At 39.1% G+C, this 23,135-nt stretch overlaps 1 protein-coding gene across 1 annotated transcript in view; it reads left to right on the top strand.

Moving 5' to 3' along the window:
- PKHD1 (PKHD1 ciliary IPT domain containing fibrocystin/polyductin) overlaps nt 1-23,135 on the top strand; it is a 479,232-nt gene that overhangs the window by 77,966 nt on the left and 378,131 nt on the right. Inside the window, exons 33-34 of the mRNA XM_078446999.2 lie at nt 3,800-4,019; nt 10,753-10,903. Of these exons, the coding sequence (XP_078303125.2) occupies nt 3,800-4,019; nt 10,753-10,903 (371 nt within the window). The remainder of the gene's footprint in view (nt 1-3,799; nt 4,020-10,752; nt 10,904-23,135) is intronic.

The following is a 23,135-nucleotide window of genomic DNA, read 5'->3' as shown; positions in this document are numbered from 1 at the left end:
TCCTTGGTATTATCAAGGTCAAGACAATTCATTTAGAAATACAAAATAAAAATCACTGAAGTTTCTGGGTTAGATAAATTGTGGTATTGGAAGTTTGATAACTTATAGAAGAAGAAGGAATAGGAACTCTGTTATATTTTAAAAGTTTTGATTACATTTTAGGAAAGGACTTCTTAAAATTCCTTTTTTTTTTTTTTAAGAAGGGAAACAGGAATTGGAATCTGTAACTCTGACCTTTGCCACTAGGTGTCACCAAACACTCACTGATTGTGCCAGAACTGCCATTGACTCTAGGGAAATGGATAATTGGAGTTATTTTCTTCTTTCGTAAAGAAAAAGTCTTTTTAAAGACTTTTAATTACAGTGTCTAAAAATGGAGAGGAACTGAGGAATCCAACTCTGTTGGTTTTTTAAGATCCAGGATGGTACTCAAGGATTCTATCAACATCCTGAGTCATATAAAACAATTTGAGTACATTTTTGTGTATTTTTTTTTTTTTTCTAGCAAGTAGGTCTATTATGGACATTGAATGATCCCAGAAAATGTGCCTCACAAATTGTTAGGAACTATTAGTAATTCCCTTACTTTCAGATAGAATTGCATATAACCAATTTAGTTAAGAATCTTGGTAGAGCGTGAGACTCTTGATCTCTGGGTTGGGAGTTCAAGCCTCATGTTGGGCATAGAGATTACTTAAAAATAAAAACTTTAAACAACAACAAAGAAAAGAATCTGTTATATTTTAAAAGGTTTTTTAAGAGGACTGTTACACCACAGCAACCTTTATATGTGTTTCTCCATTGCCGTTGTCAGAGCAATCCATTCTTTTATTTAACCATTGCACCCCTGTGCTCCTTTTTTTCAAACTTAATCAGCTGGCAGCCCTTCAGAATGCTGCATAATCTCAGACCTTCTAATCCAGTGGTTCTCAAAGACATGAGAATTGCGTTATTACTGTTGAGACTATATTATTATTAATGTTGCTGGAGCAGTTAGAAATGCAAATTTTGGGGCCACCCAATGAATCAGAAACTTTCCAACAAGTAAAGCCCTCTCTGAATTCCTACCTTTTTTCATAATTAGAAGCGTCAAACTAGGTAGCCCCTCTGTGTAAGCAAGTTCTGGCTCTATTGGGTAGCATCATGAGATGCCTGTGTATAATCCGGCACCATATTTGTATTTAAAATTGCACCGCTGTCTTGCTGGTTTATAATCTTACTGTTACCTACAATTATTTCAAGGTGATTTTCTTTCTTTCTGACATGGTTGTGCACAGCTGGATGTTCCTCATCTTATATTTACATGAGTTTTATTTTTTCTTTTGTGGTTACTGCCTTACTATTTTCATTCTTTTTTTTGTTTATTTCTATAATTTCTCTAATGTACTAAGGTCACTTTGAATTCCGACCCATGCTCTGAATTTTATTTCTTAGTGTGATTTTGCACACTAAAGTCATTCCAGTTTGTGGATGACAGCCTAGAACTCAAACTTTCCTAATTATTGTTTTGCTTGCTAACGTGCTTGCTTTCATGAGTGGGGCAGGGGCGGTGAAGGTGGGGCTCTGAGGAAATGCTTTTTGCTGCCTTTGGTGTCCTCTCTGTTTTACCTTTCTTCCTCAATCACACTTCTAACAAAAGATGAATTTTACTTTTTCATATGATGGGTGGCTAAAACATCTCATTCAGTGAAACTAATACTTTGTATTTTTTTTAAAAGCTCAGCAAGATCTTTGATGCACCTCTTTCTTGCATGTATACCTTGAATTATATGGCATGACTTATTCATGGAAACTCTAATTTTTCCATGAGGCATGACCAGCTAAAGTTATTAATGTCACTTAATCCACCTTGTCAATTTGCGTCCACCTAATCACCCATAATGAGTTCATTATTTTATAGGTGTTGAGCCTATGCCCAAAGGCTTACTAACTGGAAAGTTCTGATGTTTTATCCACCCATAGGAGAGTCCTACTGTCAGCTGATTTAATTGCTGTAATTAATTCCAGACACACAGAGAACCTACTATGTTTCAGGTGCTTTGGAATGTACCAGCAACACTAATAATATTAGCATGTGATTGAACAACTACAAACATTCTTACATCTGCTTATCTCATGTACCCCTTGCTAGATGCAGCACTGTGAGATAGGCAGGGCAGCTGGGTTCAAGCCCATGGTCCCTGGTAATATTTGTTGCATACTTGCATTGGGGGTTCGCTTCAGAAGAAAGCTAGAGAGATTATTCTTTTTTTTTCTTTTTCACTTTATTAAGGTTTTCAAATATAGCTGCTCCAAAACCATCTTATGTAGAGACTTGTTTATTTTCCTCTTTAAGGTTATTGCTGGTCTACCTTGTTGATGCTTTTTACATTGTATCTCATTACTAAGAGAGAAATAGCTTAAGGGTCACAGGGCTTCAAAGAATTGCTTTTCTTCTTTATAAAACGTGAGTAGTCAAAATAAGGTAAAAATCAAGAGTTTCTGTTATCAAGAGATCCCATCATGAGAATGAAAAAGCTAGCCATAGATCTGGAGAAGGTATTAGTAACCATAGAACCTTCTAGGATTAGTACCCAAAATAAATAAAGAACACAAACCAATATGAAAAAGACAAACATTCCAGTATAAAAAAAGGGCAAATGACAGAAATAGGAATTTCACAGAAGAGGAAATTGGAATTCTTACTGAACATATAAAAACTTTTTTGACTTAAAAAGTAATGATGCAAATGCAAATTAACATAGTAATGAGATGCCATTGTATTTGTACTGGACTGGCCAAAATTAAGAGTCTGATAGTCCCAAGTGCTGGTAATTATGTGGAGTAATGGAAACTCACTAATAAAGCTGGTAGGGATATAAAATGGCACAGGCACTTTGAAAACAATATGGCACTGTCTTGTAAAATTGAACTTGTACCTGCTCAATGAACAAGCAGTTTTCTTTAAGGCATATAACCTAGAGGAAAATTAGTATGTGTTTGTAGTAGCAAAGCTGGGAAATACCCCAAAATCCATTGGTAGGAGAATAATATACTGTAGTACTTTCACACAATGCCATATAAAACAGTAGTGAAAATGTATGCTCAAGTTTCACGTGATAATATGGAACTTGATAAATCTTAGAAATGTAATATTGAGTGGAAAAAAGCAGGTGCAAAAACATATGTCATGTATTCTATTGTATAAAATTCAAACACAAAACAATCATTTAGGAAAACAAACCCAGGTGAGAAAGCGATTTAAAAAATGCAAATGGCTGTTTCTGAGGACGAGGAGGAAGATGATGGTCTTGATGGAGAGACACAGATTAAAGAGTATCACAACTGTTTTAGTATCACACCTGTATCTTGTTTTATCACACAAGAAAACTCATAGGAGTTTTTCTTATGATTCATATTTTACAAAAGTGTTGCTTGTATTCTTCTGTATGTATTTTGTACATGTAGTACATTAAAAAATTTTTTTAATGTTAATTTTTGAGAGAGACAGAGCATGAGTAGGGGAGGGGCAGAGAGAAAGGGAGACACAGAATTTGAAGCATGCTCCAGGCTTTGAGCTGTCAGCATTGAGCCTGACACAGGACATGAACTCAACAATCAATGAGATCATGACCTGAGCCGACGTCAGTCACTTAACCAACCGAGCCACCCAGGTGCCCCCAAATAGTGCATTTTTAAGAAATGTAAACTGATAATTTTCATATTGGTCAAGGGACAACACATGAAGTGCATTCATGTGATAGTGTGAGGCCTTCGATCTTTTTGTGGTTATTACCTAACATAATGGTGTTTCCTGCAGTGTCCTTGGCTTTCCTGTGTGGCCTGAAGCACGAGGAAGAGAGCTGTGAAGCCTCCAGCTGCACCTACGTGCAGTGTGATTTGACTGTCACCGTGGGGACAGAGAGACTGCCCCAATCATGGCCTTACCTGTACGTTTGTGAAGAAGGTCCCCAATGCCTCTTGGCACCAGATCATTGGACAGAGTCAACGTTTCCATGGTTCTCAGGCCTCTTCATCAGGTAACCCTGTTCTCTCCCTCACTGACCTTCCCCACAGATGCATGGCCAATGGACAGATGGAACCATCAGGAGCTGCAGGCTGGGTGGACGTGGCCTCAGGGGCCTACCACTCTCGTTAGAGGGACCATTCCATTGTGGATTCCAGCCAGCCTGCATATCAAAGCATCTCCTGTCTTTTCAAGTGTTCCAGAGAACATCTGAAAAATCTGCCCAGTAAACAGCTCGCTTTGTTCTTGCTCAGATTTTAATATTTATCTTCCGATCCAAAGCAACATCTGGTGAATGCCAATGGGGAAAAAGATTAGACATTATGAAAAACAGAAGGCTCTTTTCCCCTTTCCTTTTTCTTTTATTTCCAAACAGATTCACAAGTATGAAAAAAAAGTCATAGAGAAATCCAGCAGATTGCACAATGTTTATTCAAAAGAAGGGGGGATGTGCAGGCAGAATTACTGTAGACCTAGGATTTAGAAGCCATAAGCTTATAAAGAATTTTTGAACTTAGAAAACAAACAAATAGCACCACTTTCCAGGTAAAAACCCCTTTTCTAAACAAATTGAAGGAAAATGTGTGATCATGTTGGTGACTCAGGACAGCCTAATTTCCACTAGCAATTCTTTTCTCATGCAGCATGTAATTTCAGCACTGAATATCACCCTGCACTGTTCTTGATTTCTTGTCTAGATAGAGTGCTTATACCTGATGTTTTAATGAAGGCCTATTTGCCCATTCCAAAGTAAAACTAAATAAGATTGATATCCCAGAATGAAAGAGATAACGAGTCCTTTTCATGGCAGGCTGACTTTTTGATGTCCTAAGACAGCCTGTGTTTTAGTACAAATTCATCATAGGAAGAGAGGAACCTCCTGGTCTAGTTGTTTTCCAGAAGCTGTGAAGAACCCTGTTTAGATCATACAGGAAACAGTGTACTGGAGGTTGTACTCAGGCAGGACTGGATTTCAGAACTCATGAACACTGGATACCAAGAAGCACATATCAGGCCCTGGCTCCACTGAATTTTGAATACTTCACCAAATTCCCAGGGTTCTCCTTTGAGGTTCTTCTATGTCCTTCTCTACTGCAGGAGGTCTCTGAGGGAACTGAACCTTAGATCCTATTAAAAGTTATGCTGTTTCTTTTGACATTATTTGGCAATATGTGCTGATAAACTTAAAATTTTTCATTTGCTGTGTTTCAGTAATTTCACTTCTAGGGATTTTAAGAAAGCAGTTAGAAATATGTAATACTTTGGAAAAACTATATTTTTTGAAGTTTTAGTTATAACAAAAAATTTGAAATGAAGTGTTTAATAATAAAGAATGAATCCAAATGCTAATATACCAAGATCCTTTAAAAATCACGACACAGAAAATTAGAGGAGGACAAATATCCTATGACTTCACTCATGAGGACTTTAAGATACAAAACAGATGAACATAAGGGAAGGGAAACAAAAATAATATAAAAACAGGGAGGGGGGCCAAAATATAAGAGACTTGTATATATGGAGAACAAACAGAGGGTTACTGGAGGGGTTGGGAGGGGGGTGGGCTAAATGGGTAAGGGGCGTTAAGGAATCTACTCCTGAAATCATTGTTGCACTATATGCTAACTAACTTGCATGTAAATTTAAAAATAAATAAATAAAAATAAAAAAAGTCATGATGCAGAATATTTAACTGGAAAGGGAGATGCTTACAATATGTTGGGAAGTAATAGGTACAGGTCACAAAATAGTGCATCAATTTAATCTTAAAGGTGTACATATAGTATATGTGTTTATACATGCATATAACAGGTGATTAGAAAAAAGACTGGAAGGATGTAGTCTAAAATGTTGAATGCCTACCCTATGTGGTTGGAGTATTACTTACATCTATTTATTGGGTTTTTATGTTTTTTTTTTTAGTGAACATATACCAATTTAATAACCAGAAAACACAACTATCAGAGGCCAGAAGGACAGAAGTAGAGTAAGAAGGAAGGAAAGTTCTCTATGTGAGCTTGGAGAAGTATTTAAGGTCTTGGAGGCCAAAGTAAGGAGTTTAGAGTTTAGATTCTATTCTAAGGAAACAATATCTTTCCAGAGTCACACAGTCTAGCCTTGGTAGTGTCAGGACTGGAAACCAAGCCTCTGAATGACAGTGTACTTGGCCTGATGCTGTGCCTTCAGTGTCAGTGATGGGAGCCTGGGCTGAAGTGAGCAGTTCAATGATATTCCAGAACCACCAGAAGCAATTTCAGGCTAACTGAGGGAGACATAAACACTGCAGATGTTTTGTTGCCTGTCCTAGATAGCGTATGCAAGATTACCTGCTTACTTTGGGTTCTGATCAGACCAACTGAAAGAACCATAGATTAGGAGTCAGGAAACTTAGGTTCTGGAAATCTTTTTGCCACCATTTGGACCAAAACTATTTATCTCATTCCCTCAAAATAAATATTTGTGTGTCTTTCTGCACATATATGTTCTGTGTGTGTGTATGTGTGTGTGTGTGTGTATATATATATATATATATATATATATATGTGTGTGTGTGTGTGTGTGTGTGTGTGTATGTGTGTGTACACACACATACACACACACACACATACATTATATTTAAATGTGCCCATTTGTACTACTTAACTGATAGAATTGTGGAAGAAAACATGGAATAATAGCTATTAGGAAACTCTGAAAATTTGTAAATGTTAGTCTATTTTATTTGAAGTTTATTTTTTGGGAGGGGGGAGGGGCAGAGAGAGAGAGAGAGAGAGAGAGAGAGAGAACCCCAAGCAGGCTCTGCCTTGTCAGTGAGCCTGATACAGAGCTTGAACTCATGAGCTGTGAGATCATGACCTGAGCTGAAGTCGGACGCTTAACCGACTAGGCCACTTAAGTGCCCCAATGGTCTATTTGTGATATCCTGGTGTCTCTGCTAATTTTGATGATGGATTTTTAATGAAAAGTAGTCTCCAGGGAGATAACCGGGGGGGGGAAAAATATATATATAAAATATATATAAAATATAAATTATATATAAAAAATATAATATATAAATATATATAAATATAAATATAATATAATATAAAATATATAAAGTATATATAAATATATATATATATATATTTAGATTATATATTATCTAAAGCTTGTTTAAAAAAAAAACGTCTAAGATAATAAAAAGTGGTTTTAGGGGCACCTGGGTGGCTCAGTGGGTTGGGTGGCTGACTTTAGCTCAGGTCATGATCTTCTGGTTCATGAGTTTGGGCCCTGCATTGGGCCCTGTGCTAACAGCTCAGAGCCTGAAGCCTGCTTCAGACTCTGTGTCTCCTTCTCTCTCTGCCCTTTCCCTGCTTATGCTCTCTTTCTCTCTCTCAAAAAAAATAAACATTAAAATAAAGTGGTTTTAACTCTTTCCGAGCAGTATGACATGATTAGGGAAGACAGTGCATGAGAGAGGAGCTGGGTGATTTACTCCATTTTATTCTAGTCTTTGCTGATGAAGATCCTGGAAAGGGCAGTAGAAGGCTCATTAGCAGGGTAGAAAACCAAGACCAAAAAAAAAAAAAGGTTGTATAGGAAGTTTGTTACTCCTTTCCTTGAGTTCAAGTTTGTATTCTAGATCATTTGTGTCACTGAGTACAAATTAGTTGTTGGTAGGATTGAGAATCCACTGCTGGTAATGAAGATAAGAGTGAGCCACAGAGCAGATAGAGGAGAGGAGACAAACACTCTTTCCCTAAAAAGGGTAAAAGGGGATTCTGGAAATTTAGACAACTAAGCTTGTGTTATCCCTGATAAAATTCTAGAATGAATTATTAATCATATGGTCTGTGAGCTTTCAGAAATAAAACTACAGATCTCCCTCAACTTAACCATGAAGTTATGACCCAATAAAGCCATTGTAAGTTGAAAATATTGTAAGTTGAAAATTCATTTAATAAAGTTAACATACCTAGTATCATAACTTAGTCTAGTCTACCTTAAACATGCTCAGAACAATTATATTAGCCTACAGTTGGGCAAAATCGCCTAACATGAAGGCCATTTTATAATAAATTGTTGAATATCTCATGTAGTTTATTGGCTACTAAAACACGAAAAACAGAATGGTTATATAGGGACAGGATGGCCCTAAGTGTGTAGACTGTTTACCTTCATGATATTTTGTCTGACTGGGAGCTGCTTTTGCCTGTCATCATGAGAGAGGATTGTACCACATATCTCTAGTCCAGGAAAAGATCCAAGTTCAAAATTAGAAATACAGTTTCTACTAACTGCATCTTGCTTTCATACTATCATAAAGTCAAAAAATCGTAAGTCAAATCTTTATAACTCAAGGACCATTTGTAGCTATCTGGGTACTGATTCATAAGGAAAATGATGGGTGGCACACCAAATTTGTTTACTTTCTGATAAATTTATAAGTGATTTCTGATGGAAATATAGAGGGAGAGTTTCTCAAACTATTCCAACATCTCCAACCCCCACCCGAGTGGCAAAAGAAAGGTTCTAGCTGCAAAGTCGAGTGGCCTAACACACTGGCTTTGAAATCAGGTGTTTTAGTTGAAAAACCCATGTGAACTTTGCATTCTATTCCACCATGTTGCCATATTTGTCTAAATATTACATGACATTTTAATATAAAAGCTAAATTACTTTCCTGAATCTTTGAGAACAAGTGACACTTCAGGAGCAAATACTTTATTTACCCTGTGGCTCTGTCTACCCCTTGGACGATGGCTCAGCTAAATGGATTTGGAGTTACAACTGGCTCCAGGTTCAAAATGCATTTGAACAATGGGTCCACATCAGTGAGAAGACATGTAACAATAATGAATGTCAATTCCCACATTTACATTTCAACAATAATATCGCCAACACCACTAAACCAAAAACTGTAATGAGTTGCCTCTCTCAAACACTGTGTGCCAGATTCTTTACAAATCATTTTGTAGGTTGCATTTCACCCCCCCTGCTCAGCACCTCTATAAAATAGGTACCTGATAATGATAACTCCCATTTTATAAACATGGGAACCAAAGCTTAGAGAGTAATGTCCTCACAGCGTCCTAGAGATGGTAAATATCAGCTGGGGGATTCATATCTAGCTGGCCTGCTTCCAAGCCTAACCTCTGCATGCTAATGCTTCTCAGGAAATCACGAACAAATGCAACATGGTAAAATCCTCAGGTAGTTGTGGATCCGAGACTTTGAGTTTACCACCACCTTAATTTAAGCATGGAGCTACAAAACAAGCACAGTGTTGGTTGCCATGGGAGGGAGGGCTCAGATAAGCACAGACCACGGCCCTAGTGGTTAACACAAACTATGGGTGTTCAGTTCTGGGCCACATGATGTTAAAATATGGACCATCTAGAGTAAGTCCAGAGTACGGTGGGCGTGGAAGTCATGACTTGGGTGAATGTGAAACTGGGAATATTTTATTATGAAGAGTTGAAGACTAAGTAGATATGGTAGTTATCCTTTTCACTCTTTCTAGCAAATTGTGGGAGAAACCATGTTGACATTGATTTGAGAAAAGAGACTCCAGTTCGGCATGACTTACAGTTTCTCAGGCAGTGAGTGACCTTTTGCTCTTTCCATGGCCCTTCCTCGTCTTCCCTTCTTCCCATGAAGAAGACCGATCATTCTTCATGCTGATGTTTAAACAGCATCTCAGAACTTGAGAGTACTGCTCTAGGAGACAGGACACCTGAGTTCTCATCTTGGAACTGCTGTACTGCTACGTTTGGCTTTTTGTGAATCTTCTGATCTGTGTGGGTTATGTTCTTTATGCCTCTACCTACTTTACTGGCCAAAATGAGATCATACAAATGAAACTGTTGAAAAGTATAAGACACCATGCACTATTGTTACTAATACTCTTTGAGTTAGTTGCAACAATGCCTAAAGCCAGGATTATTGTTGAGTAAATGTCACACCTGTTGGGGACAATAGCCTGCAATAACCATGCTTTCACCTCTGGTACACAGCATATTTTTAGACTTTCTGCAATGCTACACTGCTGTTTTTCATTTTAAATCCAGTCTGGCTTCTCTCCTTAAAGCAAGAGGACTTTTAAAGCGAGTGGCTGGTAGTATAACTGGCACATATATCGAATCTCCTTAGTCTGGGCTGTTAAGTAAGTTTAATTAATTTACTAAGTTAATGTTCCACTGCTAGCAACAGAGCCTCATTGCCATCAGCTGGGGAGAGGGAATTGAAAGCCTAAATGAGCTCATTTTTTCACAGTTGGAATTAGGGACCAGTTAGCCAGTTGTGTGGGTTTTCCAATTTCTCCATCTGCCCTGGGGGGATTCAGGCAATTCACTCCCCCAACACTAAGTGTGAGTAAGAACAGAAAGAGGAAAGGGGAAAAGAAAAAAAAAAACACCTCTGCCCAACATTTGCTTCCATTTTTGGCACTGGAAGTATTGTGTGCACATTGCTTGTTAAGTTGGGTTTTGGAGAAGCTTTTGCTAATGTTCCTAATAGATTCGGAAAAGAGAAAGGCCTCAGTGAAAGATATTTACCATGTGCATTTTCATTGCAGGGTGTGCAGATAAAAGGAAAACAAATAAACAATAAAAGAATGGAAACAAAATTACGGAAATTTGCAAAATTTGACAAATGGTGGCCTATAGTTGCCACAAGCTAATGGCTTGCAATGATTAATAAGAGTAAAAATAATTGCATTTCATTAAGATTGATGACACCCCATTTAACCTCCCCTCTCGTTTCAGCCCTAAAGTGGAAAGAGATGAAGTTCTCATCTATAATAGCTCCTGTAACATTACCATGGAAACTGAGGCAAAGATGGAGTGTGAGATGCCTAATCAGCCAATTACCGCCAAGATTACTGAGATACGGAAAAGCTGGGGCCAGAACACTCAGGTATAATCAAATCTTTTTTACAGACTGATTCAAACAGCTCAAATTAAATTTGTAATATTGTGTACATTAAAAAAACAATTTAGTCCAAATGGCAGCGATATGTAATATTAAATGCTCTCAAACTTTGAGAAGCTGGTCTAATGCACAACATCTGAATTCGTAGTTAACTCTGGTTAATCATATATTTTCTCAAAAATAAATGAGTGCTGCCTGGGCTCTTTTAAAGCAAATTCTGAACAGATAATCTCCTCCGCATTTTGTTCTGCTTTCTGCATGCATGTTTGAAAGGGGCTCTCTGTGGTTTATTTCTTCATGAAATAAATGGCCCTCAATTTAACCAGGCCCTTCTGGAAGGTTTCCAAATCACTCAGCCATCCTCAGTTGGCGGGATGGCAATGTCTGCTGGTCCATCCAGTTCATCTGTTCCATGGAGATCAGAGTGGAAGCTTCAGCTTCTGAGGTGATTACATGGAAATTAGAACTGGGAAGCACTGTGGGGGCATTTGGTCTAGCCTCTTTACCTTAATTTATCTGTTTGGAAATAATCTAAACCACCCCTCCAAGTGGCTCCCCTAAGAATGTGTTCTTAAAAGTCCCCACAGAGAGAGAGTGTCCATAGCCTCCTCAGGGAGTTTTTGAGAATTGAAATCAGAGGCTGAGGGCTCTTTGGAAATATATCAGATCATCTTTTACAACTCTCTGGACTTCTCACGATGCATGGATAAAAAATAATATTTATTGAGCACCTACTTCCTTAGGTGCCGTTTTCATTATGAAAGCAATTCTTAGATTTCCTTTTTGTCTCTTTGATTTGGAAGAAACATTAATGGAGTGCCTATTATGTGCTGCACACTACATGAGATTGTCTACTGAATGCTGCTTTGGTTAAACCTTCCCAATCCCAAACTATACTTCCTGGGTTTGTAGGCATAGTTTTTGTTTATTATTATTATTTTTTAACGTTTATTTATTTGTTTTGAGAGAGAGTGTTCAAGTGGGGCAGGGAGGGGCAGACAGAGAGAAGGAGAGAGAGAATCCCAAACAGGGTCCATGCCGTCAGCTCAGAGCCCGACGCAGGGCTTGAACTCACAAACCATGAGATCACGACCTGAGCCGAAATCAAGAGTCAGCCGCTTAACTGACTGAGCTACCCAGGTGCCCCTCGTGCCCCTCTCTTGGCAGTTGGCTGTCCGTGATAGCTCAAATGTTTATCATAGGGCAGTAACTTTGCTGATTGTATTGTGTATCAGTGTTGTATTGTGGAATGAGAGCTATAGGACACTGAGTAACCTCGAAGCCTTCCCAAGCCCCGGTTTCTGCCTGAGCACTAATGTGGGCTGTTGGGATGCTCGTGTGAAGAATGCCAGTGAAAGGAAGGGAGAGGCAGTTTGCACAGTGCCTAAGTGTGGGCTCTAGAGCTAGACTGTGGGGGTTTGAACATATCACTTGCCACCTGGTGGACTTCAGACAAGTTGCTTAACCCCTCTGTGCTTCATTTTTCTCATCTGTAAAGTGGGGATAATAATAGTACCCACCTAATAAGATTGGTTGGAGGTTTATATCCTAACATGTGAGCCACTGTAACCACTCCTCACAGCAGACAAATGTCCAGTGTTAGCTGATACTGTCAGGGCTAGTTTGTTGGTAGTAGTGTTAGCAAATGATCTGCCATTATTTCTGTATGGGGCTTGCTGCTTTGACCAGATCATTTTGCTTCTTAGATTCCATTTAATTTTTCATCATCTCAAGGAGTAATTTTGAATTTTTGTTAGAGGTCTAAATGCTTCAGTCTTCTTTAAATTTGTATGCAGCATGTATTTATTGAGATCCAGCCATGTTCAAGGTTCTCTGCCATGCTCTGAAAGAAATAAAAAATAACATGGAAAGAGACCCCTTTAGGGGATAATAGGGAAGAGAGACCATATAAGAAGTAGGTGAGGCTCAAAGCTGGACACATAGTGTCCATTAATCACAGTTGCATGGAATGTTGGCACCATCCAGACAAGCCCCCTCATTCAAGAGATGAGCTAACAGGTCCTGAAAGAGAGGTGGCCTGACAAAGGTCACACACCTAGTAATTTGACATCATAGCCCACATGGCCATAAATCATTATGAGGGATATAAACCATTTAATCTTTACGAACCAGCTGGGCTTGTCTGTGAAAATCTACTAGGCTAGTGCCAGTGTCTAGGAGATACCAGTCCTGGTATGTATGGTTACCCTATAGGTGTTGGGATGTCTGGTTTCCCTTCTCAGATGTGGTGTTGACCTGTTACCTGTGTAGGCATACACAATTGCCTTATCTGGACCTGAATCTGGGGAAAACCAGTGCTGACAGATGCTTAACTGGGACTAGAATTCAGGTCTCCAGCTCTAAGTACTAGGTGAGAACCTTGGAACATATCTTTCATAAAATGTTAATGAGTATTTTGTGATACAAGTGTTCCAAGGTCAAATACATTTGTGACAGCTGGATTAAAGAAAGGTACGTATTTTTTCTCCCCCAAAGGACTTTTGAGAATGTTCACATGTGAACACGTAATGCGAATTTCTAAGAGAGAGCTTTTGTGTGGAGTATTATCCAAATCTGTTTGTCCCCAGACCATCTTACTTTCAGAATCTCTCTTGTGTTTATATGTGTTTGCTGCTCTTAGGAAAATGTTGCTCATGCTGTGCTATTCCCCTACTGTCAAGTGGGGTATCAGAGGTGGGAAAGATTATTTCCATATGGGGCAGTCATCCAGATCTGCTGAAGCAGGTGGCATTTTTATCATGCCTTGAAGAATGGGCAGGGGTTAGGCATTCAGTGTTGCCAAGGAAAGGTGTTTCTGTAGAGGAACCAGGATGCACAAGTCACTGAGGCAAGAACCCATAGGGACAGTGCAAAGAACATGATGTGTGTGAAGGGGACTAGTGAGTTGTACATTTGGAATGGTAGGCTGGGATTGTGACGGCAGGCTAAGTGTTTGGTCATTGAATTCATCAGGTCACGGGATATCTTTGAGCAGTTACTGCATGATCACAGGTGTGCTTTAGTCACACAAAACAGTGTGATCTGTTTGTTGTGTGTGGGGTAACTTGGGCAAGCCACGGGAGGCAGGAGCATCTCAACTGGGCGACAGAGCACCGAACTAGGGAAGTAGTGGAGGGAATGGAGAGGAGGAACACACACGATAGTCTGCACTTGATAACTTGGGTTAGTCAAAGTGTTCAAAGATATGGAAAAGGAAATGTGGTAGGTAAGAAAATGGCATGCCGACTCTTGAAAATGATCTCTTCAAATTTTTGAAATATATATAATATATACATCCATGCTCATGACTCCCCAGTTGTAATCTTCCCCTCCATCCCAAAGCTCTCTCCTGAACTTTAGATTCCTGAACCTTAAGGCTTACTGATCTCTTTCCCTGGATATGGAAGTGGCACCTCAAATCCCTCAGATTCTAAATTCAACTCCTGATTGTCCCTGCTTGTCCATGCTACTCCTTGTTCCCCACCATAGTCCTGGACTGAGTTGGTGTCTTTTCAGTTGTTCAGGCCATGGAGACATTTTTGGACTTCCAAATTCTACATCAGATCCATCAGGAAATTATGCTGATTGTACCTTTAATCTGACTACTTTGTACCAAGTCAGCTATCGTCATCACTACCATGCTTTACTGAGTATTACAAGACTCACCCAACTGGTTCACTTGTTTCCACCCTGGCCTCCCTTCAGGCTCTTTTAATGGGACTCTCATGATCATTTCGAAATATGTCAGATGATTTCACTCTTCTCACCAACTTTCTATTGGCTCCCAAATTCTCTTGCAATTAATAGCTGAGTTCTTACATTGACCTAAAGGGCCATTCTATGCACCAACCCCCTTCTCCAGTTCCTCTCTATATTTACCTCTCATTTCTGTCACATGTACCTTCTCTGTTCCAAGCCCTTGGAAGTTGGGCTTGGAACTTCCTTCCAAGGAAGGAGTACTGGCTCCTTGCAGTTCTTGGAACCTACCAGGCTTGCTTCCACACTGAAACCTTTGCATTGACTATTCCTTCTACTTTGAATACTCTTCCTCCTCCTTTTTGAGATATAACCTTTTACTTTTATAAATGTAATGTAAATGTAAAAGCTGAAATGTTGCTTCCTTATCAAGGTCTACCTTTACCACCCTATTTAATACTGCGCCCCACTGCTGCTCATTCCATATATCATACTTGCAATTTCACTTAATCTGTTCTATTTTCCCATAGTCCTTATCACCTGCCAATATGCTACATCAGTTACTAATTTATTATGTTTATTGTTTAGTGTCTGACTTGCTAGAATATGATCTTCCAGAAGGCAGAAATGTTGACCTGCCTTATTCACTCGTATATCCCAAGTGTCTGGAACAGAGACTGAATCAATTGTACTAACAGTATAGAAATGCAAACAGGGGTAGTTAAAACAAGCCAAATCACATATTGCTTCTCTAATCCTGTCCCCTGAAGATTCTTATCTGAAAGGAAACAGACACACCCACACACAGGTGTACCCACACCCATTTCCACACAAAAATGCTATTGTGTTATTTATCTTGTTCTTCAACTTGTATTTTTAAAAAGTATTTATTATTTATTTTTGAGAAAGACAGTATGAGCAGGGCAGGGGCAGAGAGAGAGGAAGAGTCTCAAGTAAGCTGTCAGCACAGAGCCTGGTGTAACTCACGAAATGTGAGATTGTGATCTGAGCCAGAATCAAGAGTTGGACCCTTAACTGACTGAGCCACCCAGGCTCCTCATAACCTGTAATAATAATAATAAAAAAATCTAATGGCACTCTAGGATATAAGCTCCTTTGAATAGAACTTGGTTTTGCCACTGCTGTTTCCAAATGCTTTGAACTAGGCCAGTACGTGGCAGATCTCATTAAAAATTATGGAATGGATGAATGGATTTACAAATGAATGAATACATCATGGTCTTCTTTTCATTTCAGCTCAGGTATGTTTTTCTTTTCTTTACAAGGCATTAATTATGCCTACTATGTATTACTGTGATACACTGAAAAAAGAAAATCTATTAAAGCGAAGAATTCAAAGAATGCTGGAAAACACTATAAGGTGCTCTAAGACAACCAGCAGTTTTGAGGGATTTCTGAAGGACAAATAATGGATTGGGTTGGATGGGTAGAGAAACCACAGTAGAACAAACACAAAGCAAGCAAGTTTAGAGAGAACTGATAGAATATAAGCTATACTTTTCTTTTTTTTTAAATATTTTTTTTAACTTTTTAATGTTTTTATTTATTTTTGAGACAGAGAGAGACAGAGCATGAGCAGGGAAGGGGCAGAGAGAGAGGGAGACACAGAATCAGAAGCAGGCTCCAGCCTCTGAGCCATCAGCACAGAGCCTGATGCGGGGCTCGAACTCACAGACTGTGAGATCATGACCTGAGCCGAAGTCGGATGCTCAACCTACTGAGCCACCCAGGCGTCCCTAAACTATACTTTTCTATGGAACTCTGGGAGAAATTTGAAGCTGGGCCAGGGCAGATACTGAGTCGGGGTAATTAACAGAGGGATTGATTGTGGGAATTGCTGGGTTGACAATTTTTCTCTCTCCCTCCTATCCTCCTTCTCCATCCCTCCCTGTCTCCCTCTCCCCATCTTTTCCTTCTCCTCCCTCCCTCTACATCATCACTCCCTCCCTGCTACCCCCTCCCTCCCTCTCTCTTTCCCTTTGTACATGAAGTGGTTGGATTTGTGGCTCTTAGGGTGAAGTCTTAAGTGCAGCCCATAAAACAAAGAGGAATTGTTTGTTTGGATTTTGTCTACTATGGATGTTAGGACCCTTGTTAAACTCAGTCAAACCCATGGCAACTTTGAAACTCCAGGGAAAGAGGGAGGGGCAGGAACATAGCATTCTCCCCATTTCTGCCTCAAAGGGATTCCTTTACATTCACTTGACTGATCCAGATGTTTCACCCAGCAATTTCAGTTGTGCTAACTGGAAGAGGTTTCTCTGAACATCTGATCTGCCATATCAGTGAAAAAAGAAGTCTGAAAACAATGCTGTTCAAGTTATCTGCAAAATGATGTTAAACCTAGAATCCTATATGCAGTCAAATACTATTTGGTGTAAGAACAAAATAAAGACATGCACACTATACAAAGTTCAGAAAGTTTATCACCCTTGTGCACTCTCTTAAAAATGATATACTCTGGCAAATTGTAAAATGAATCCAGGCATAGAGATGATATGGGATACAAGAAACAGCAATGAACCAATATCCCCCAAAACAGCCAAAAAAAAAAAACCCCGAAAAAACAAACAAAAAAACCCCCGACGATAAAAAGTGTTGAAAATGTGGCTGTGAAACTTACTATAGATAAGAATAGATTCTTAACCATGCAGAGTCAGGAACCTGTTTCAAGTTAGGTATATTAAAAGGAGAACAAGAAACAGAGGCATAAATCTCTTCTTTGACAAAATGAGGTATTTGTAACACAAACACAACATTATGTGAAGATGAAAGGCACATATGATTTAAGTTCCTGCAAAGGGAACTTTCTATAAAAGGCAAGACAATTTGCCCCAAAGAACCCTAAACAAGCTTTAGGTTTACAGAAATGTAAGTACCAGGAAAGAGGTCTGAAGCAGGATGCTAAAAATTAAGTGTGTGTGTGGATTATTTGAAATACCCTATACAGAATCGCAAGATCCCCAGAATACTGCTGCTCGCCAACCCAACCAGATATCTATTCCTACCCCTCCCACTAGGAGACAGAGGCATAATTTGTACACAGATTGAATTAGTGAGATATTAATTAGGTGCTTGATTGCAAAAGTAAGGAGATGAGGATGGTGGATGGTATTGAAATCTGGCAGATGAATGGAAAGTCTTCTTTCTTTAGAGAGAGGTCAACTTCCCCGATCCCATTAAATTCTTTCTTCTGCCCAGCTTGGAATTCTGGCAACCCAAATTCTTCTCCTTCTAGAAAGGAGATGAAGATCCTTCTTTGGAGAGATTCAGCCAGAGTAAAGACCCACAGATTTTTATATTTGAAAGCCTCATGAAGTTCAACATAGATCATCCTCTTAGATTTTTAGTGCATTGCTCTTGAGTGTGAATGGAAGGGCTTCTGGGTTTGGCCACGAGAGATTAATGAGTTTTAGACTTACCCTCCTGCCACAACCAACTACAAAACCTGTCAGAATAAATTTCGGACATTGGATAATAGCACAAGGTTGTGGTTCTTGAGAGAAGGGGGTGGGGCACATGAAGAGTGGCTTTCTGTCTGGGAGTACAGTTCCAAACACAGCACTGGGAAATAGAACCCAAGCAGAGAGAAGCAATCTCATTGGAAGAAGCAATCAGGTATCACAGTTCAGGGCACTTATGTAGGGAGCTGGTATGGAAAAGGAGGTAGAGGTAGGAGGGACAGAAAAATGTTCAATGAGGGGCACCTGGGTGGCTCAGTCAGTTAAGCTTCTGACTCTTGATTCCGGTTCAGAACGGTTGTGATCTCACAATTCTTGAGATCAAACCCCGAATTGGGCTCTGCACTGACAGCAATGGAGCCTGCTTGGGACCCTCTCCCTTTCTCTCTCTCTCTCTGCCCCTCTCCTCACATTCTCTCCCTGTCTTTCAAAATGATAAATACACATTTAAAAAAAAAAAGAAAAAATATTTTTTATAGTTACAAACAGGCCTGCAAACCACAAGAGACTTTTGCATACAGGGAACAAACTGAGGGTAGAAGGGGGTGGGGTGGTGGGTAAAATGAGTGATGGGCATTGAGGAGGGCACTTGTTGGGATGTGCACTGGATGTTTTATGTAAGTGATGAATCACAGGAATCTACACCTGAAGCCAAGAGCACACCGTATACGCTGTATGTTAGCTAATTTGACAATAAATTATATTAAAAAAGAAAGAAAAAATATTTAATACAATAATGGCAAAAATTTTTCAAGTTTGATGAAAATTACAAACCCACAAATCTAAGATTAATGAATCTAAACTAGAGGAAACCTTAAGAGATCCATTATTGGAATTATCAGTAATGTTAAGATGTTAGTTCTTCCAGTTCAGTTGTATGTTCTAAATAATATTTAGAGTCAATGCAATTCCAACAAAACATCCCAATAGGTTCCCTTTTTTTTTTTTTGTAGAAATTTCCAGGCAGATTCAAAAATATTATGGAAACACAATGAATAGCCAAAACTACCTTGAAAAAGAACAAATTTTGAGTACTTACACTGCTTCATTTCAAGTGTTACTTTAAAGCTATGGTAATCAATTGGAGCTTTAAGATCTCAATTGAAAGAAGGGTTCTGTTGCTAAATGTATGTTTGAAAGCTCTTGCGGCAGCATCATGAAAGACAGGAGAGGGGAGGGATCGAAGGAAGGTGTGATGAGATATGTCAAAAATATCATGACGAGGAGATCCTTAGTAACATTTAAGGCTGTAGGATGGTATTGGTGGGGAGAAAAACCAGATTTTGTAGGGTTGAGGAGTGGCAAGGAAATGAAGGCAGCTGGTATAGATCACAAGCAGGAAGAGAAAAGAAGGATGCAAATGAGTATCATGGCTGAGTAGTACCTTCCTCATGCCCATCTTTAACATCACTAGTGATAGGGATGGTTTCTCAGTTAAAGGTGCTTAGATTAAAGCTGTGGTCTTCAAGTGTGTTATTTGAGTTGACAAGACAAAGACTCCACAGGGTTCTCGCCACATCTATTTATCTAGTGACCACAAAATAGCTCTCAGACAACCCTGATGTCAAATGGTCAAATTACCACCATCTTTAGGGACTTCTGTTTTTAAATTTTACTTGGGCTCTTCAATGCACACTTCCTTCAGGAGGATTGTATTTTCCTTAATACAAATTGAAGGATTTTCCTTTTGGGAAATCTCATAGTAGTGTATCATACTTGTCTTAAGGAATTTATCTTTTAAAATTATTTAAAATATTTATAATTATTAAAATCTCCTTTCTCCCAACTAGACGCTAAATTCTCTGAGAGTAGGATCTATATTGGATTCCTCTTTGATGGATGGGTGGATAAAAGTATATACCTGTACTGGATTACTAGTAAGCTTACTACTGCTTACTACTTACTACTGCTTAATTTAATGTTTACTTTTGTTGAAGAGGACTCACCTATAAAATTGGTGTAATACAGTGATGTGACAAATTTTACATTTTAAAAATATGTGTAGCTAGATAGAGGCAAATTTGAAGTGACCTTCCATTCCCTCGTTGACTTTTTTTCCTATTACTGAAATACAAAAACGCTTTTTCACTTTTGTTTTTTGTTGTCTCTTTTTCTTTTCCTTCCTTATTCTTTCCTTTCTTCTCTTACTATTCCCCCCACCCCTTTCCCTCCTCTGCCTCCTATCCTCTCATTCCCCTCCCCTCCCTTCCTTCTTCTCTTCCTATTCTTCTCCTTTCCTTTCAAACGACATTTTATTCAGTGTGTATCATGGAGCTTGTGTGCCTGTGGAGGTAGGTGCTGTTGAAAGCAGGGTTGAGCTGGTTGTTAGGCCAGAGACCTAAGATGTAAGAATACAACCATTCCTCCCTGACTTGGAGAAAACTTATGGAACCGCTTGTAGTTTCTCTGTGAAGTGAGGCCCCTAATGTATACCAGTTACATACTGTGAGGACAGGGTGAATTGGGAGGCAGATGGTTTCACATCTGAAAGGGACTTTACTTCCTTAGGATGATTAGGCAGATAGCAGAGACAAATGGGATAAATGGTTGAACAGGACTCCTGGGGCCTGGCTTGTAGTTCTGGCAATGTCCTATCAGATTTTGAGAGAGTGGCAAGTCACTTAACCTTTCCAGTGGTTAGGGTTAGTACTCTCTGACTTCCAGGTTTTGGAGGGAGGAAGACAATCCTTATAAGGGGTGGTAGCAGGAGGAAACTAAGTTCAAGATGCATTATGCCATAGTAGTTATGAGCTTGAGCTCTGAATAAAAACCCTAACCCTAATCCTTCTACTTAGTATAGAACATGGGCAAACTTTCTTGTCTGTGAATTTCTATTTCATACATGTGGAGCAGTTAGCACAATGTCTCATTCATAGGAAACTGTCATAATATGCTGGATATTACTACCTCTGGTTGAATACAGAGTGGGACTATACAATTAAGAAAGGTAGTGTGTGAGTGTTCTGCAAACCATTATGAACAGTTAAGGTGTCACAATTTGCGGCATTGTTTATTGTGGTATTGTCCTAAACAGAACATGCTATGGAAAAGAGGCCTTGTCACTTCATTGAGCCCAAGACTTTGAAGCGTTCTCTCTCTTGTTCTTTCTTTAAAAAGAGAGAATTCAGGCCTGAATGCAGGCTTAAATTCATCCAAACAAATTAATTGTGCCTCTCTGTTTCTCAAGGACTCTTTATATTAAATGAGTTCATGACATTGCCTGTTGTTCCTTTTTCACCAAGGTATTTTAATAGCAAATGAGGCTATGGTTTCAAAGACTCTATCACATTGTGGCCAAAAAAAAAGGTCCTTATCATGCTTAGGTATTATAATATCACTAAGTAATTATTGTATTACTACACAGGAGTTTGAATCATCTCAGGTAAATTTGTTCTTAACTTTTATCTTAAAATAATAGTTTCTGTTCTCATTGGAAAACAGTGAGTTTTATTAGCTCTGTGAAAATGACTCTATTAATGACAGGCAGAGGGCAGTCCCACTGGGACATGACATGATTATTTCCTTCTAAAGTACAGCTTCGTAAATGGAAACCGTTCTGGTCTAAATAAATACTGTGTGGAATTTTCTCAGGGAACCTAATGTCATGCAAAAACACATGGGCTCATTTTGGGTCTGATTCTGGGAATGTAAAGATTATATTTTTTCTGAGACTTTCCAAATATGAGACTTTAGCTAGCTTGCAGATAAGCGTAGGTGCTAAGAAATTGCTTTGGGTGGTAGGCTGGCCCTATAATAGGTTTCTTTGGATTCTACAGGGCATTGAAGCTTGATGAATGAAGAACCAGAGATGCTCAAGTTAGTTTCTTTGCTGACTCATTGGTGACCTTGAACAACTTGTTTTCCACTCTCCTGTCTCAGTTTCCCCATCTGTGACGTGGGTGGATTATATGGCAACCCTAAGCCACAGAATGTGAAAATTGTGATATATGAGTATGTTACTTTATCAGTATATCTAATTCTTCATCTGAGAGAAAAGCTTGCTTTTTCAGGGGTTTATTAGTTCATTTTCTGGAGACATTATGGTGAATCACATCTTCCTGAAGCCTGATGAAGAATTAAGAGGCTACCTAACAATGAGTAGCTGCCCAGGCGTGAAGGGTCTCAGATAGTAGCTGACTAGATGTCAGAAATTAGATGTAGATTAGATGTGTGGGTGCGGGTGTGGTGTGGTAGTAGGAATGATGTGCTGTCTGTGTTGGTGGAGTTTCCTAAGTGTTTGGATATGTGGTTTCTTACTAGGCATGTTAAATATTTTTAATTGTGCTAAAAACTGAAATGTTCTCAGTTTTGAGTCTAATATAGTATTTGATGATTATTTGAAATGGCAAATAATGATCCCAGTCTGGTTGATGGGGGTTGGGGGAGGGGGGAAATGGGTGATGGGCATTGAAGAGGGCACTTGTTGGGAGGAGCGCTGGGTGCTGTATGTAAGCGATGAAACATGGGAATCTACCCTCAAAACCAAGAGCACACTGTATACACTGTTTGTTAGCTAATTTGACAATAAATTACGTATTAAAAAAAAAGAAATACAACAGGCAGTTCAGTTAATTTGGAAAACTGGGGCTTTCTACTCAGTGATGTCCTCTTTGAAATCTTGTTTGCTCAGTCATTCATCTTCTTCTACAAGGTCCTTGATGATGGTGCCATGACTGAGTTCTGCTCTTTCTTCGAAGAACCATGGTACTGCCCCTGAAATGCATGTCTATATGAGAGGAGGGTGGAGGGCCTTGACTACCTAGCTGTAGCAGCAGCTGGAGCCATGAGGGTGAAGAAATTTGGGTAAAAGTGAGTGGGAAGGACATCTCATTTTGGATGAGAGAGAATGTGGTTGTTCAAGCATTGAAAGCATTATGGAAACTGACTGCATCAACTGAACATCCAGCTCAGAAAGAAAGAAAGAACTCTTGTCTCTCAGGGGGTTGCTTTAGAGTTGGAGAGAAAGGGGACAGGAGAATAGAAGCAGGGGTGTTGGATAGAAATAAGAGTACTTTAAAAAAAATTAAAAATTGTTTTAA

The sequence above is a fragment of the Panthera onca genome, chromosome B2 (genome assembly GCF_046562875.1).
Source record: "Panthera onca isolate mPanOnc1 chromosome B2, mPanOnc1 haplotype 2, whole genome shotgun sequence".
Lineage (NCBI taxonomy): Eukaryota > Metazoa > Chordata > Mammalia > Carnivora > Felidae > Panthera > Panthera onca.
The sequence above is the reverse complement of the archived record's forward strand: the minus strand, read 5'-3'. Positions and strand labels throughout refer to the sequence as shown.